The 17,717-nt window shown below is 40.3% G+C and overlaps 1 protein-coding gene across 5 annotated transcripts in view; it reads left to right on the forward strand.

The window, feature by feature from the left end:
* The window catches only part of si:ch211-26b3.4 (connector enhancer of kinase suppressor of ras 2), a 79,415-nt gene that overhangs the window by 16,911 nt on the left and 44,787 nt on the right, over positions 1-17,717 (forward strand). For all 5 annotated transcript variants that reach the window (XM_055016627.1, XM_055016628.1, XM_055016629.1 and 2 more), the window contains 4 exons: positions 2,807-2,970; positions 11,890-12,092; positions 12,863-12,950; positions 14,060-14,101. In XM_055016627.1, the coding sequence (XP_054872602.1) occupies positions 2,807-2,970; positions 11,890-12,092; positions 12,863-12,950; positions 14,060-14,101 (497 nt within the window). The remainder of the gene's footprint in view (positions 1-2,806; positions 2,971-11,889; positions 12,093-12,862; positions 12,951-14,059; positions 14,102-17,717) is intronic.

A 17,717-nucleotide genomic window follows, 5' to 3' on the forward strand; every position in this document is an offset into this window, starting at 1 on the left:
TGCCAGGAGGGCTGGAGCCTATCGCAGCTGACTTAGGGTGGAGGCAGGGGACCAGTCTATCACAGGGCTACATATACACACAAACAAGTACACTTGCATTCACACCTGTGGACAATTTAGAGTTACCGATTATGTGGAGCATGTGATTATGTGGAGCATGTCTTTGGACTGTGTGGTGAAGCCAGAGAACCTGGAGAAAACCCACGCATGCACAGGGAGAACATGAAAACTCCATGCAGAAAGATCCCGGGAAGGCCGGGACGCGAACCGGGGATCTTCTAGCTGCGAGGCAAAAGTGCTAACCACCATGCCACTGTGCAGCCCAGAATGATTTCATTATTTCACAAAAATTGTCAGATGACATAAACCATAATGAGCCGTGCTGTGTGACATGGCTACTATTAAAACAGTTCAGAAGGAGCAGCAGCAGTATATAAAATGGGGACGGACGAGTGTGACAGGGAGGTATTAGTGTGGAACAGGAGGCTCACCTCTCTTATGGAACATAAAGACTTCCATCTGTGAGGCAGCCATCTCTATCCATCTCATTTCTTCTTCTTCTTGTGTTTCTCGCCCTCAATCGGGGTCAGGAGTCACACATTCAGACATCCCACTTATTAGCTGCAGGGCTTTTGTTTCTGCTCCGTCTCCCTGCTTTCTGCTCCTGTAGCTGCTGGCCAGCTCCAGGAATCTGCACGCTCAGTTCACTTGTGCACATCTCTGCCAACATCATCGGTGATGATTTATTAGCCTACATTCGACTACTTTCCCTCTGTAATAAACATATTGAAAGAGAAGTGCTAGAATATAGCAGAGCACTTACTCTTGTTCTAAAAGTTGTCACAGAGAGTGTTCTTGTAAAAAAAATGCAGAGATACATTTCAGTTAATTAGCAGAGTTTTTACATTGTTATAAAAATATCACCTCATGCAGCTTTAAGTAGAAACATTTGTGTTAAAATGAGTATTAGCAACATAGTAAAATTGTCAGTAAAATAATTCATAGTGTTAATTATTAATATTTGTGAAAATATTGAGTTTAAACTGTTATGTTATTGGATTATTAATACTAACATGTTTTTAGCTGAAGCGGAGCTAATTTAATATTTAATATCTGTTTATGTAATTAAAAAGCAATTCATTATTTTAATGATATGTTTTCTATGTAAAATTGCAATTTTAAAGCAGCACAGCTCAAATGAATGCAGTATAGTAAAAAACGAACAAAGGAAGCTCATGTAAATGTGTCCTTGGTTCCAGTATACTGAAGCTGTTTCTGTTTTTTAACACCCGCTTAGATTTTTTCCAAGCAGTGTCACCTCATTATTATAACAAATGACTTATTCCCATGTGAGAACCAGTCATCACATGTGCCTACTTGATTTCACAGGTGCAGTTTTCACATGTTTCATGTGCAAACTTGCTATGATAACAGCCTTCCATGTGTTACCTCGTATTATTATTTCCGAAACACATGCCAACGTGTGGCTTTTTCCGCAGGGAGTGAGTTCTATTAAACAATTTTCACTTGTGTTGCCACAGTTCAGAGCCTCTCACTGATGTGTTACATTTAAAATTGCTCTGCTGCGCTGAATGTAACAAGATTGTTTCTGCATGTCACTCAGACCAACAGTGGGCTTCTATTTTGTCTCCTGTGTCCCATGGCATACAAAGAACAAGATGCCTTGTGCTCTTGGTTTGCCTCTTGCAAGTAACGTGTGTGTGTGTGTGTGTGTGTGTGTGTGTGTGTGTGTGTGTCTGTGTGTCTGTGTGTCTGTGTGTGTGTGTAGTGACTGTGTTAAGGTGCTACCACACTGTCTGCTCTCTGTCAGCATTGCTTCCCTCAGGCATCAGTGTCTTCCTCGCAGCTCCACTCGGCTTCAACAGCATGCCTCTACAGAGGTGTCAAGACCCTGAATAACAACAGTAGTTGTAATTGTATTTGTTTGTGTGATTGTGTTTGGAACGCTTCTTCGTGGAAGGACAGAGTGTACCGTTTGTGTTGCACCGTGTGTCTGCATGGATTTGCTTCCTCTTGTGCATTTTCGCTCTGTGTTTGCTCATTTTGGAGCAGGCTTGTTCATTAGGTCTGTGGGGAGATGTGCTTTCTGCTGACTTTGTTTGGTTCAAAGCCAGAGGCTCTTACTGATCAATAGTATCCTGGACCCACCACGCCTATGTGCATTTGATTGGCTCTCTGCATAGCAGGCACCCACAGCGTAACAGTAAAAAATCATACATCAATATATTACTCGCGTCTGTCTAGGTATTTTGGAAATGCCCTTAATCACACAGAATGTGCATAAAATTCATTCTTTTCACTCTGAAATCCAAAAATGCATCACTTGCTTTTATTTTCTTGAATATAAAAATCACTCGCATCAAAAGCAATCTCATCACTGCAGAATTTATGCTGATTATCTGATACAAAAAGGGGCACCAACAGATGTGTTTTCAAGGTGACAGCAATTTTCAAATAAAGCACTGAAAAGATGTCTAGGCTGGTGTTTATGTTTAGTTTCTATTTGGCAGAATGAGACACAATTTGTGTGGGTGTTTGCCTGAAATCTGTGTTGCATCTAAGTGGACCAGAATTCACTCAACAGTATTTGTATTTCTTTCACTCAGTGACAGGAATGGTGTTTCCTAATCACGTTTTCCCTTTTTGTCCCGAGGCAGAAAGTCCTTTAAGTCACCAATTAGGTCACTAAAAATATTTTGTCATTTGCCACTCGGGCCTTACGCACAGTGACAGAAGACAGATACATCAGCACATCCTAATCTGCATCTGTCTATACTCTACGTAGGTCTGGATGACTGTCTCCAGCAGTACGTGAAGAGCTTTGAGCGGGAGCAGATGGGAGGAGAGCAGCTGCTGCACATCACCCATCAGGAGCTGGAGGAGCTGGGTGTCACCAGAATAGGACATCAGGAGCTCATCCTGGAAGCTGTCGACCTCCTCTGTGCCCTGGTCAGCTGCTGTTACTTGCCGACTCTGTCTCACGGTGGATGATAACGGAAGAATGTTTATGTGGGACATGGATGTGTTTGTGATCGTGTGTTAATGTTGTTTAGATCCATTTGACTGGTATGAGACCACCAAAAGCTACAAAAAGACAGACCCCAAAATTGATCAAAGGTAGCAAAAAGTTATTGCACAAATCCAAAATATAGAATTCATTCATAAATACTACTTTAGCAGAATTAGCTTGCTTTGATTGCATCGTCTTCAGGCTAAAATCTTTAGCTTCTGTTACAGGAGTTTGTACAGTAAGGAGTTCGTAAGGATGATTAGCATTACATTAGTACACACATTTAACGAAGATTTAATGAAGTCTCCTTAGAGGATTCTCTTCCTTCCATGCACCGTAGATCAGCCTCTATGTATGCCATCTATGCACTCTACTGCCCTTATAGCATGGCTGACCTTTGACTACCCTTGTGTACCCATAGATCCGGAAGTTATAAACAATTATGTAAGTTATAGGAGTATGTACAGGACTGCTGGGGTCCATGTGGACTCCCACAGACAGTGAAATTTACTCTGTGGAGGTCAGCATGCTCCTGAAAATTTGTGACAATGCTACACATGCAGCAGTACGCTTAATTAGCATCAGTATACATGTGTAGTATACATAGATGCTGGTCTATTGTATGCAGCGGTGTGCTCCAGGTAGACTTCAAGCAGACTAGAAAGTCACTTAATCAGTGATGTCCTTGCTGTCTGCTGATGTCCATGTGGGAGTAAAGCAAGGGAATACATTCAATGCTGTAGCTTCAGTCACGTACCAAGACTAAAGGGCTGGTTAGTGTATTTATCTTATTGGGAGTGTTGGCCACTCAGTCCTTCAGAGTACTTCACTGATAGTCTGCTTGAAGCTAGTGAATTAATAAATAGAAGAAATTATATTATATAAATTGAGCTTTATCAGAGATGTTGTAAGGGAGAGATTTTCCGCTTAAAGAATCCTGAACAGGGATCTATGGGAGGATTCCCCTGTTGCCAAAAAGCCAGTCGTCTTCATTGTAACTGTCCCACTGTTACACAACCAGCCAATCGTTACACTGATGCAAGTGTAAATTTGATGCAAATTTTAATCATGCAAAGAGCTGTATAACTTCTTCTGTTTAGAGAAATCCACATTTATAGGAAACAAAGCTGTTTGTTGAAAAAAAAACATGAGTTAGCAGAGAAAATACAGTTTTGGTATCAAAAAAAAAAATTATCCAGCCTTATCAAAGAAAACTCAAGGGCTGGGAAATGAGCATAGCTTAAGATAAATGATGACTGCTCATTCCAAAATCTAAATGGGAAGACAAAGACATAAATGTCAAAACCAGGGAAATTAAAGCATCTACATTTAAAGCTAAAAATACACTAAGTTTTCTTCTTCAAGTAGTTTTACGATCAACTATAGCAGCCAAGAAAGTCACGGATTTGTGTACTAAATTACTGATTCTTATTGCAATATTATTATTATTATTATTTTTAATGATAATAATAATAATAGTAACAACAACAACAACAACAACAAAAGCACTCAGAGTGCAATACTCCACCAAGGCTGCTCAGTTGTATGATTTTTGATGGATAAGTTCCGATAAGTCCACAGCGGTTGATTTGTAATAAGATCTCAATCATGTGATCGTCAGCAGGCAGCTGATGTAGTATTCACTTGTTGTCATAGTTACAGTGACGCCGTCCCGCTATATTGCAATGATACAGAAATCTTTAACAAATCCATGGATCCAGACTATAAGCTGCATCACTGCCAGTATCTAATCACTTGGTCCTTGTGTCATTTCTGACCTTCCATGACAATTTCATCCACATCGGTTAGTCTGTTTCTGAGTAATGTTGCTAACAGACATACAGACAATATATCAATCAAAAGATCAATATTTCTAAAATAATAATAATAATAATAATAATAATAATATAGAAAAAAGGTCTGCTTTCCCAAATTACTTCCAATCTCAGTAAAACTTTCCAGAAATAGTCTGTTTTCATGCATCCCCTGAGCTCTCACAGGTAGGAAGGTTTATATATTGGTTTTTGTTTATTTGCCTCCACCGGTTATTGATATTGGCTTAAGAAATGGCGAGGAAGAAAAATCCTCCATCATTTGGGCCCTGCTTTGTGTGCACCTCCTCGGTCACTGCTGACTGTATGTGCAGTGGCCCTGCTCAGGATTAGGGAATTAGGGGGAATTAGGTGCTACTCTCCCAGAGAGAGAAAGCGAGGGAGAGGAAGAGAGGATGAGAGAGGAAGAGGAGGAGGAGGAGGAGAGAGTATGTAGAAAGAGTATGCAGGATGCACCTTATCTCCCAGGCACACATGGCTGGATTAGTTGAGGCTGTTTGAATGTGTGTGAATGTATGTGTGTGTGTGTGTGTGTGTTAATCAGCACCTCTTCTCATTCAAATGTTCCAGCATGGGCATGAGTGTCCCACAGTAGCAATCACCACATGTCCTGGAACTGGACACACACACATTTAGGGATGCCAAGTAGACAAGATGAATCACTAAAAACCACCGCTGTGAGTACTTTTAAAATATAACACCAGCTTCTTGCAACTTGGGTGTTTGTACTTTTGGTTATCATTCCCATCAGATATTTTAATACTGTATTTTAATTGCTGAGACCAAGGAGAATATCAGTGTCTAGGGGGAAAAGCACAGGCAGCCAGACAGGTTTAAATATAGCCCTGGGTTAGCCAAACTTACAGTACATCCAAGGCAAGAGACATCCAAGGCAAACTGTAAAAACATTACCCAAATCTGACAATTGTAATGCTCAGTCACAGTTTACAGACGGGCTTTATGTTTTTTAGCTTTGTGCAAATACAGTTTTATTCTGTGCAAAGAGGGATTAGTACCAACATTTTGGGTTTGTTTAGATAATCTGGTTAAACTGTTGGCTGGTTATAGCTTGTCTCTTTGTGCCACTGCTCATTTCTTGCCCAGTCAGACTCTCTTGTAGCAGCATTTCCATGTTTTTCAGATCCCATCAATGATTTCGGTGAATACGGTATTATCACAACTGATAGAAAATATGGCCAAAATAACAAATATAACAAGAAAGTTGTATAAAACATGATTCTCCTCTAAGGAGTAATATACATATAAGGTAACAGAGCTCTGTAATACTTGTGGGCACTGAATATTTGGATATAAAAGAGCAAATCACTGTTGTAAGCAACATAATCAATAAAGAAGAGCAAAACATGGTTCCTCTGGCTCAACTACTGGGATTTTATTGTCTTTTTGCAGTAAAATAATGGGAGCCTTTCTGGCTCTGGATCAATGCAACTTATAAGCAGCGACTGAACTTTCAGTCTCTGGAAAGTCCCTTCTTTTATGCCTATGCCATCAAATTTTGCCTGTAGCATCTATGCTAAGTAGGTTTCTACATGGGTAGTGAATTTTTAGGAGCTTGTGCTGGGAAATGAGCATAACTTAAGGAAAGAAAAAGGACCACTTGCTCCTAAATCTGGATTGAAAGACAAAGATATAAGTGTCAAAACCAAGGAAATAAGAGCTTAAAGCTGCAAGTAAACTGTGAGTTTTCTTCTTCAAGTAGGTTTAAAATGAACAATAGCAGCCATGAAGGTCGTAGTCTACTAAATTACTCATTATTATTGTAATAATTATAGTTTCTCACTGGAAAACCTTTTAGCATTCAAGCAGTACTCATGGAGTCCCCCAGGGTTTTATTTTAGGCCCCCTTATACGTTCCAGTAGTAAAACAAACTCTGTGCATCAAACTCTATTAATTGTACTTTTTAAAAATCTTTTTCAGCAAAACTGGAATGGCACCATTTTCAAATGACACTAGACAAAAGACAAGACAGAGACAGGCTGTTAGGGATTATATGCAGACAAATACATTCATATTTAACAGAAATGTAGAAATTTCCATCAGTTCATTGGATTTATGAAGAAAATCAATGCAAAGCCTGGATATTGTGACAATATACCAAAATGTCTTACAAGTAACATAACGACTCTGAAACCTTAAAATATCACAGCACATTCTCTAACAATATAAGCTTTATTGTGTTTCTATCTATGTCCCAAATCTACTTTTATTCTGCTTTTGCTCTGACAAAGTGATTCATGCCTTCATCTCCTCTTGCAACTCTTTCACACAGACGAGTCACCTCTCAGCGTCGGTTCCTTGTCAGCACTACCCCGTGACTCCAAATTGATTTTAAAATCCCTGAGGTTACTTGCAAGTTTTCACATTTGAGCTAATTAGACCGACGGTCCTCAGATGTTCTATATAGGTTATGTTATCTTTGGGTATACCCCTCGCCTGCGAGAGATCATCCCCCGTTATCATCTTTCAGTTTCACACACTCATCCCACTCAACACACTTCCTTTGCCTCTTAGACTACTCTCTCTCCTTTTTCTTGTTTTACAGCGTTTCGGTTAATGGTCATTTAAAGCTGGGGTATAACAGTATTTTCTCACCATCATTAGGCAAAAATTCCATAATAACCTTGCATCATATTGTAATTCAAGTGGTCTGAAAGGAGCCTCCTCTTCACTTTTTAGGTTTTAGGAAATCTAGTCCATGACGACTGATTTGGTCAGTCAGAAATCTTTTCTGGCAAAGAATGCCTTTTTTTAAAAAATACAAATGCAGATGTGTTCATCTGTCCTTTTTAGATGGTGGAAAACCTGATTTAATTATGTAAGATGCTAGGCCTTTACAATATGGCTGAAAAACGTATCCAAACCACTGGTAAAATTAGAAATTTCAGTTGATATAGATAATTATTGATCATGTTTAGTGACTCATTTTGGATACTGACCAGTTAAGACTTGATTTATCCATATTAATAATTTTAATGTTAGCATGACAATAAAAAAAAAACAACCAAATACATTTTCTAACAGTAAAATAAACTAGGATAAAGAAATGATCTCACCTTGAGCCGCAATAAATACAGAAAGTTACTACACGGTGATCACAGACTAGCTCTCCTCGGGATACCTGCATGTAAACTTAGAGGGAGACCAGCGGATGGTGATGTAGTCCAACTTTCATCAGCTGTCATTGTAGTTTGAATCTAACGCATTAAGATTTCCTACTGCTGTTGATGAAGACCTAGAAAATCCTACAGGAAAAGTTGCTTTTGCAGCTCTGGTAACAGCTGCCTGTGCTGCAAAACAGCCAGCAAAATGGTAAATGGATATGTCAGAAAGAAAGTGTAAAGGACCGCCTGACAAAAAATACCACAAAACTTGTGCAAATATTGGTGGAGCTTTTCAAAACTGGTCAAAACTTTGTGTTTGCACTAGCTTAAAGTTGGATTCTGAGCTTGCCTTGCTTTATAGGCCTACAAGTCTACAATGAATAGAGGATGGCAATTTTCAGAAAATTGCTTTATAAAGACACTGAAATCAAATATGATTGGGAAGATTGAAATTAATTACAGTAATTCTACTTGTACAGGTTACTGTATCAAGTAATGCTATTAAGTAAGTGTTGCATGTGCATATGCTCCTTTGGTGAAAAGGGTTAAGGACCAAGTGGAGGGAGAAAGGAGCTGCAGGGGGAGGGCAGTATTTCAAAATTCACCTGCATCTTGAAATGTTTTTCCCCCCCAAGTTGTTTAGTACAGTCCCATAAAGGGGGTCATTACAAATGAATCAAAACACATACAGCTTTATAATTTGTTTTTAAGCACAATTTCAGCCTCTGAACAGTAAATAGATGTTCCTAAAAGTCAAAGGCAGAAAGGACTGGTTTCAAAATTGCAGCTGGACTTAATTTGGGTAAATAAGAAAAAACCTGCAGTGCAAATTCAAAATTCAGTCATTATACAAAACTCATCTTCCTGAGTTGAGCATGCAGCAAAAGCAGCACAATCAATATCCTCCTGATTAATAGATACTCTTCATTTCAGTGTACGTGGCCTGTGAGAGCTTGCGCCGAGGAGTGGAGCATGCACGCCATTTAATATTTACCTCTTGAAAGAGAAATGATTATATGGTGAAGTCCCTCTTTTCATGGCAGAAATGATGCTGCTTTAGGGCGGCTCAGTGTGCGAACAATTGCAGAAATATCGGTATAGACGAGAGGCCACTCCACACATGGCTGCTATGGCAACCACATTGACATGAAGGGGAGGGGAGGCTCTAATGGCATCGCCCTCTTACTGTATTGATTTGACACGCACACACATATGCACGCATTGCTAAAATTGCGTCTCTCTTTCTCTGCACACACAAAGTCAATCAGGCAGTCGACGCATTATTCTCCTCTCTGCTTCATCTTGGTCTCCTGGAAGGAGCGGATTGAATCTTATGACAGCCTAATTAGAGCTGTGCAAACATGCACACGTATACATCTGCATTCACACTGAATACACAACATTATACAGGGTGTGCATGACCCATTTTCAACGAGATGCATAGCTGGATGCTCTTTCTCGCTTTCTCTTGTCTTCTGCCTCTTTACTTCCTCTCTCTCTGCTGCCACTGTGAAACCCTCCTCTCTCCTTTGTAGTCACTGTGGTCGTGACTGTGTAGAATAGATCTAGAGGCAGAGGAGGAATAGATACGTCTAGCTCAGCCTGTGCATCTCACTCTACAAGGATGTGTGTGTGCAGCTTTTGTGTCAGCAGGAATCAGGCTCCGTCAGGCAGGACATGACTTGAGGTGTCTTGGTACGACAAACGCAATGTGGCTCAGTGGATCTATTTGTGTGTTTATTTAAGAGGGTCACAGTGCAGCGATGGGCCACTCCGTCAGTGTGTTGGTGTTCCTTTATTGGTGCAGAAAGTGACTGTTTTATGAAAATGTTAAGGATTTTTCATTTCATCCATCATGTTAGATGCTGTTTAATTTTATTGGCAAAACTTGCTGCTAAATCACCCTAATTTAGTCAGATAAAAGCAAATATGTGAAAGTGTCACGTTAGTCTTTTGTGTTTTTGTGTAACTAAAAAAAGGACTTTTAGAAACCTGTGAACATTTTGCTCTTCTTTGCATTGGAATTTTCAAAAAAGTTAGTAGATAGTAATTTGAGTTCATCCAACTCAGAACCAGCATTTATGTTGAACTTAGATTTATGCTTTTGTTGTTCGAACTGCAAAACTCATTCTTATTTTGCCAAATGAAAGGAAATATATGCAAGTTTAGCATTAGTCTATCGTGTTTTTGTATAAATGTATAAAGGACTTACATAAATCTGTGAACATTTTGGCCCTTCTTTGAATTAGAGTTAAACAAAAAACAAAATCTGTCTCATGTCTTCAAGTTAAGTATGACAGTAGAGCGATCCACGCAGCACTTTGCAGTTTTTGTTCAATTAATGCAATTAAAATAAATCAAATCCATTTTTTTCCCTTGATAACCTCAAATATGGACAATTGTCACTCAATTAAAGTATTTTTTTTCTTTGCTTCAGAATTTGATTTTTACAAAAATAATTCTGAATTTCCATTTCTGTCTTTTGCATGTGCAGTTGGACTGTACCATTGCAGTCAGCCCCAGATCCAGTCCTTCAGCCACATTATGCGCTATGCAGAGCATCTAACCGTGCATTATTTTATCAACTACACTATAGGTTCGGCATGAATAAAATGCTATAGGGTATGTCTGAAGCATTGTTGTAATAATGTTGTCTTTTCTCTGCTGCATTTAGCTACTCATTCATTCATACATTTATTCGCCTATAGGCTATATCTGAGGATTTGTAAGATTACATACACTCCAGTACACTCTGGTGCTCTATGTGGAACCTGAACAACAACAACAGTAATAACAAAAGGCTGCTGAAGTCTATGAGTAATGCCTAAAAACGTCTCCAAACTCTCCCAAACATGAGTAGCCATGAAGTAATTGCATTGTCAGATTTTCTATATTTAACTGCACTATTGGGTCTGTGGCTGGATGTAGACTCCCCACGTGCACAAACATTAAGTCCAACCACAACTGCAAGACACAGAAATGGAACTTTAGAATATTTTCAAAAATCTAATTCTGGAGCACCAACCCAACTGTGAGCTGTTGAAAATTTAATACAGAGACTATTATCCATTTAACAAAAAATACATGATGACAGTTGCAAACTCATTTTTCATTTGATTCATTTGGATTAATTGAAAAAATAACTGCAAAGCACTACATGAACCATGGAGCTAGCAGGTATAGCACAGAGACTGACAGGAAGACATCTAAGTTTGCCATAACTACAGTATAAAAAATGCCTATCAGAAACTCGAAAAGTTTGCCAGTCAACACACTGTTGATTTGATTAGCTTATACACTGGCATTAAAAAAAACAATACAAAAAAAACAGAGATGCAAATTTAAAACTTTGAAGACAGCCAGGTTAGCTCAGCAACAGACAAAGATGTAAGAATGGGGAACCAGCTAGACTTTCTTTCTTTGTTATTGCTGGTAATTAAAATACCAGAAGTTTTATCTTACCTCTTATTGGACTCTGTTAGTGAAAGTAGGGACAGACAGGAAATGTTTGGAAAGACATCTGGTGAAGGTCAGTCTGGGTGTGAATCGAGTTGAGGACTCACTGCTGACTGCACCCTGATCACCCTATCCAGGTCATCCCAGTAACAGGAAAGTTTTAATGTGTCATAATTGCAAAGTTGGCTTTTAGAAGTGTTTTTTACCCTAATTTAGCTTAAAAACTGTGTTCCCCTACATCCAGTCTATAAACTAAGCTAGGTTAGGCATGATGAGAATAGTATCAGACTTTTTAATCTAACTTTTAGTGGTTTCAAGACAAGAATATTCTCAAAGTTCTGACATACAAGAAACCACAGTGGCTAACCTCAAGCTATCATTGAGAATGTCAGAAGAATATATTATATTTCCACTATTTTAACTGAATCTCTCTGTTTTGTCCTCTAGAACTATGGCCTAGAGACGGAGAACCTCCGAACTCTTTCCCACAAGCTGAACGCCTCAGCAAAGAACCTCCAGAACTTCATCCTGGGCCGGCGGAGGGGCGGACACTACGATGGACGAGCTTCCCGACGGCTACCCAACGATTTCCTCACTTCGGTGGTGGATCTAATTGGTGCAGCCAAGAACCTGCTGGCCTGGCTCGACAGGTACGAACCACAAATTAGACCTAAAAGCACATTTGGGGATTTAATTTGAAGGAAGATATGCCCAATTTAGAAGATTACCACATCAAAATAAAGTATATGAATCATGCTATAACTATACTTTTGCATTTAAGATAAAAATACATGTTATGTTCATAGGTTTGCCTTCATCTAGTGTGACTGAAACATCATCAGTCAATTTCACAACTGACATTAGAAACTAGAACCTCAGCCTTGTTCCAGTCCCTCCAGGTTTAAGAACTTTTGAATAATCATGATTCACATTTTAAACTTTCTCTAATCATTGACAAGTGGCACAGGCATATAATATTGTGGAACTGCTGTTTTGGACTAAATCATAATGCCTTTTGCAGATGTTACAATGACCATGTATTTCGTAGCTAAAGTACAAGCATAACATTGTTTTTGTCTTGTCATCATGAATTGATATGAGTTCATGGAACCGTATGAAGCTAAGAACACATAAAGCAGAGCTTTGGTAGATCCCTGAGTTTCATAGCCTCCTGGCCATGATATAAAACCAAATATTGTTGTTTGTCTTTATCTGTTGCTCTTGTGCTCAGAGAGAAGCAGAGAATATCTCCTTCTCTCCCACTACCCTTCATAGCTTTTAAAATCACACTGATAGCAAATAACGCACCAAAATATAATACAGTTACATCCAGTTATGAGCTATTTGTCCGCAAAGGTTAACCATATTTTTTACGATGTATTTGTCAGATAGCGATCTTTGTTTTTTGTGTGTGTTTCAGGTCTCCATTTGCCAGTGTGACAGAGTATTCATTGCTGAAGAACAACATCGTGCAGCTCTGCCTAGAATTAACCACCATTGTACAACAGGTGCAACACACGATGCGTGCATCATGCAATCTGTCATTTCTACATTCATGTCAGTGAATATGAATCGAAAGAGCGACTCTAAAGTGGGTTTTGGTTTGGAAATATCTATAAGAATAGAGCTCGCCGTGGCCTATAGCTCATTCCTATAGATCTGACTGTGTGGGGAACATATGTCCGTTGCCACAGGCTGTTTGCAGCATGGCTGATGGGACGAGCAGCTCCCACTAACAGCCTTGAGCAATATACTCATCGACTCACTGTTAGACCTCAACTTATAGGCACTGGGGGTCTCTTCATTTCCTGTCCTCTTTCTAACCCCCCCCCCCCCGGCTCTTTTCACTATTTCAATCCACTGCACTGCACACACACACACGCACACACTTTTAAAACAATAAAACTGGAGGTGCATGCGTACACACTACTGTAGATACTGTAGACATCTCATTGTTTGGACAGAAAGTATGTCTGCTCTCCTGGACCTCATCCACGTCCTCCCAGTAAGAGCCCTGCTTAGAGTGTGTGTGAGAGTGTGTTTGTACTTGTGCCCAGAGTGAGTCCTGGAGCCGAGCAGATAACACCTCATCCCCTCTTAGAAGGGCCAGAGGAGAGCGAAGAGAAAGGGGCCACCGAAGGCCCACAATGGGCCAAATGAACATGCGGCTGCCAGGGTGCAGCGAGACAGACAAAGGTGGCAGCGCTGCCCGCACTAATGCATCAAACAGATGAATTAACCGCTACCATGCACATCTGGTGGATTCAGTGGGCCGCTTTCCCAGAAATAGATTAACTATCAGCTATCGTTAAATTACAATCTGTCATGTTCAAATAATGTCGTTCCTTAATCCAGAGGAAGCTCGTGAAGCTCCAGGCAGCAGAAATGGTCAATCCAGTGTATTAGTCTGCCTACATTGTGAAGTAATGTGCATAATGTGGAAGGTTAGAAACAAAATAGCTGACTGCTCGTGTTCTCCACAAGTCATCCATCTCTTCCTGTTGGACATCTCATTTCATTCGCTTCTTTCCTGGCTGTTATATTTGGAGATATTTGAGCTGGCATGTGGATGTTTTCTCCATCTAATGTATTTCTTTTCATCCTCCTTCTGTTACAGGATTGCACTGTGTATGAGACAGAGAATAAGATTCTTCACGTGGTAAGTTTTTTCACTTTAACAGTCAAATGCCTGTTGAGATATCAGTGGTGATTAGAAGTTGTTCTGAATGGAGCAGATCTCTGCTAATCTTCATACGCTGATGAAGACAGTGACAGGCAGTGAAAAGCAACAAAAGAGCGCCTTTAGTTCCCATTTTCAGGGACTAGAATGAACTTTTCATGCTCAACTAGTTTCCCTTTATTTCAGCATTGTTACATATGTGGTTGCATCACACATGCAAAGTATGATTATTCAACATATTTCCAAGCTGCTGGCTTATTGCACAAAGAACCGTGCCATTGTGCAAATTTTTATCACCTAATCTCTGTTCTCTAAGACAACTCTTGCAAAAGCCCCAGTTGCTCGAACAAAAATTTCACATTGACTGTTAGACTTGTTCTCAGGAAAAGCACTCGGATTGATTGTGCCTCGTGGAACAAAACAGCATTATTTAAACCTGCTGCGTTAAAGTACACTTCAGTTGAAATTGATTTTATGGGTGTGTGTGTGTGTCAGAGCATTTTTGCTGGAATTTGGAGCACAAATTGGTGCATGTGAAAGTGCAAATGAGCCCGAGGGTTTTTCAAAGCCACAGCGTAGTTGATGTGTGCCTGCGCGCATGTATGACGGGGAACTGTCTGTGTCCACGTGTGAAACCGAGTGAGCAGCTAGTGTCTGATCTGGGCTGACAGCTAGATTGGGACACTTCCTGCTGCCATTCAAGGTCAGGTGGAGGAAACCAAGTGAACTGTGGGCAGGGGGAGTTCCCAGGAAAATGCCAGAGCATTTAAGGGCCAAAAAAATAGTGAAAACAGATGATCTGTCAACATAATGTAAATGTTACTGTAATATATATTTCTATCCAGCAAAACTAATCCTTAGACTGCATTTACCATGTTACTGCGGCATCCCCCTTTCAAAATAAGTCACCTCTAAGCTTTTTAGTCGAGGTATCGCAGCTATCATTCACCTCTGTTGTTACATGCCCGCTAATGACACACGACAATGACATTAGGCAGATTCCTAATGTTTAAATGGCTCCCCACATGCGTGCACGTACTCATGCACGTACACCCACAACCCACGGCGCCAGACTAAAGGCTACACATGACTAAGTCTGTTATGTGTGGGAGGTTTATATGTGAAACGGGGAGACAGCATGAAAAGAGCGAGAGAGGAGGAGCTGTTTGTTTCTAAACACAGCCTCTTCGCACATCCTCATTTACCGTGTGTTTTGGACAGAGAAAGATAAAGTGGAGGTGAAGAGACACTCAACCATGCAACATACACAGAGGACACACACATGTAGGATGTGATGCCTAGTAAAGATGTGCGTTGTGGTCGAATCATCAAAGAAATTACTTCCTTTGTCTTTTTCTGAAAGCTTTCCTTAGGGCTGAGTGATGTAGTTAAAAAAAAATGATCATGATACAATGTTTAATTTTAGCACATTTTGATAAAAATGTATCACTTTTTTTTACTAAAAAAACAACAGAAAAATGTTGATTTTAAATGTAACCACTTTGGCCTGATTATCAAGGTACACAGCTAATCATTTTATTGGAAATACAACAATAAACAAGAAAAGCATTCAGAGAGCGCAGTACTCCACCAAGGCTGCTCAGTTGTAGCATTTCTGACAGCTGAAATCTTGAAAAACTTGTGGCAGAAATCACGGCACCATAGAATGTGGCCATTTAATATAGATGTACCCACGAACAACATGAACTTGCAATGAGCACAGGCATGTGTTACCCATGTGTACATTATGTACAGATACCGAATTCTGTGATCTAAATATGTATGGGGTGGCGGGAATTGATGGGACTCTGAAACACCCCCACAATTTAATCAATTGTTCCTTGTATGATTTCCAACGAATAAGTCCCAATAAGTCCGCAATGGTGGATTTGTAGTAGGATCACAATCATGTGATCATCAGCAGGCAGTTGATGTAGTGTTCACTTCTTGTCATAGTTACAGTGACACTGCCGCTATCTAGCAATGATACAGAAATCTTTAATAAATCCGTGGATCCAGACTATAAGCAGCATCACTGCCAAAATCTAATGAGGTGGTCCTTGTGTCATTTCTGACCTTCCATGAAAATTTCATCCAAATCTGTTTGTCCGTTTTTGAGTAATGTTGCATACAGACGCAATAGCAGACGGATAGACAAACGCACGCTGATCGTCACATAACGCCGCCGTGTTCCTTGGTGGAGTAACTAATACCTAAAAATATAGACAAGTGATCAAATATAGCTGTACATTTTTAAAGTATGTCACAGATTTTTTTGTATTACACTGATAATAATACAAAAAAATGCGCTGGATTCAGAGACTGTTTACTGTAGTCGTAGTTGTACGTTTTTCAGCTCCTGCTCAATAATGCAAAACTCAGTGCTGCTCTGCTCTGCTCTGCTCTAGACTACGGCCTGCAGCAATCAGATGGACAGGGTAGTGTGTGTGCGTTAGTGTGTGTTAGTGTGTGTGAGAGTGGGAGAGAATAAGAGAGATAAGATATGAGCATGTGTGAGTCTGTGTGTCTGATGGAGCGTGAAGTGTGTATGAGTGAGTGTTTTTATGTGCATGCATGCATAAGGATGAGAGGAATTACATAAGACTGTCCTAGTTGTGTGTTTTCTCCTTTCCCTTGTTTTCTCCCCTTTCCTCCCGGACTCTCCCTTCCCAACCTCACTGCCTTTCTCTTTCTTTCTCCCCCCCTTTGTCTATCTTTTCCCCCCCAGTTTTGCTGCATTGTGTGTGACCATACAGACTATGCATTATGCAACCGTGTATGAAGAAGTGTGTGTGTGTGTGCATGGAGGAAAGGTGTGATGACGAAGAAAGTGCAGAATGAGAATGAGGAAGGTGTTGGTGTTGGTGGTGGTGAGAAGAGAGGGGGCTTCTCGCCGGAGCTTAATCCACTTGGCAGTGTACTATGTCTGGCTTTCTGTTTGACTGCTCTTAAATCTCACGCCAGCCAGCCACATAAGTTAACTTCCCTATAATCTGCACTCTGATGCTCCGGAGGCGTGTCAGATCAAGGCCAGAGTGTGTCAGAGCTGGAGGAGATGAGAGTCTCCACGCTGCTGACTGGCCTTTTTGTCTCTCGGCCCCCAGTGTTAATCCCAGGTCAACACTATTAGTCCCATGATCAAAGAGGAGCACGAGCAGAGCCACGGCATTGTCGCTCGCTGTGGGGACTTCACATGCTATTTATGGCTCTATAGGCTGGAGTAGAAACACACTGCTTGCCCCTTTTTCTCCCTTTTCTTTCCTCCTTCAAGTTCAAAATGCTGCTTGGTGTCTATTCATGACACAAACTGTTCCGGGTATCCCCTTACGTAAAGTGCACACATTGACAAGAACATAATGTTACTGTATAAACAGCAAACTAAACAGGCAAAGTAATGTTCAAATAACTGACCCAGAAAAAATGGATGGAAGCATGTGTGGATTTATGCGAGACAGAATGAGAGAGAGAGCATCACATAACCAGCTCACTGAAGAATCCCCACCTTTTCTCTCACACTGAATGAATCACAGGCTGTGAGCTATCATGTGTCTGTGTGTGCGCATCATATATAAGTGTGTGTGTGTGCATATTAAAG

The sequence above is a fragment of the Amphiprion ocellaris genome, chromosome 13, assembly GCF_022539595.1.
Source record: "Amphiprion ocellaris isolate individual 3 ecotype Okinawa chromosome 13, ASM2253959v1, whole genome shotgun sequence".
NCBI classification, from domain to species: Eukaryota; Metazoa; Chordata; class Actinopteri; family Pomacentridae; genus Amphiprion; species Amphiprion ocellaris.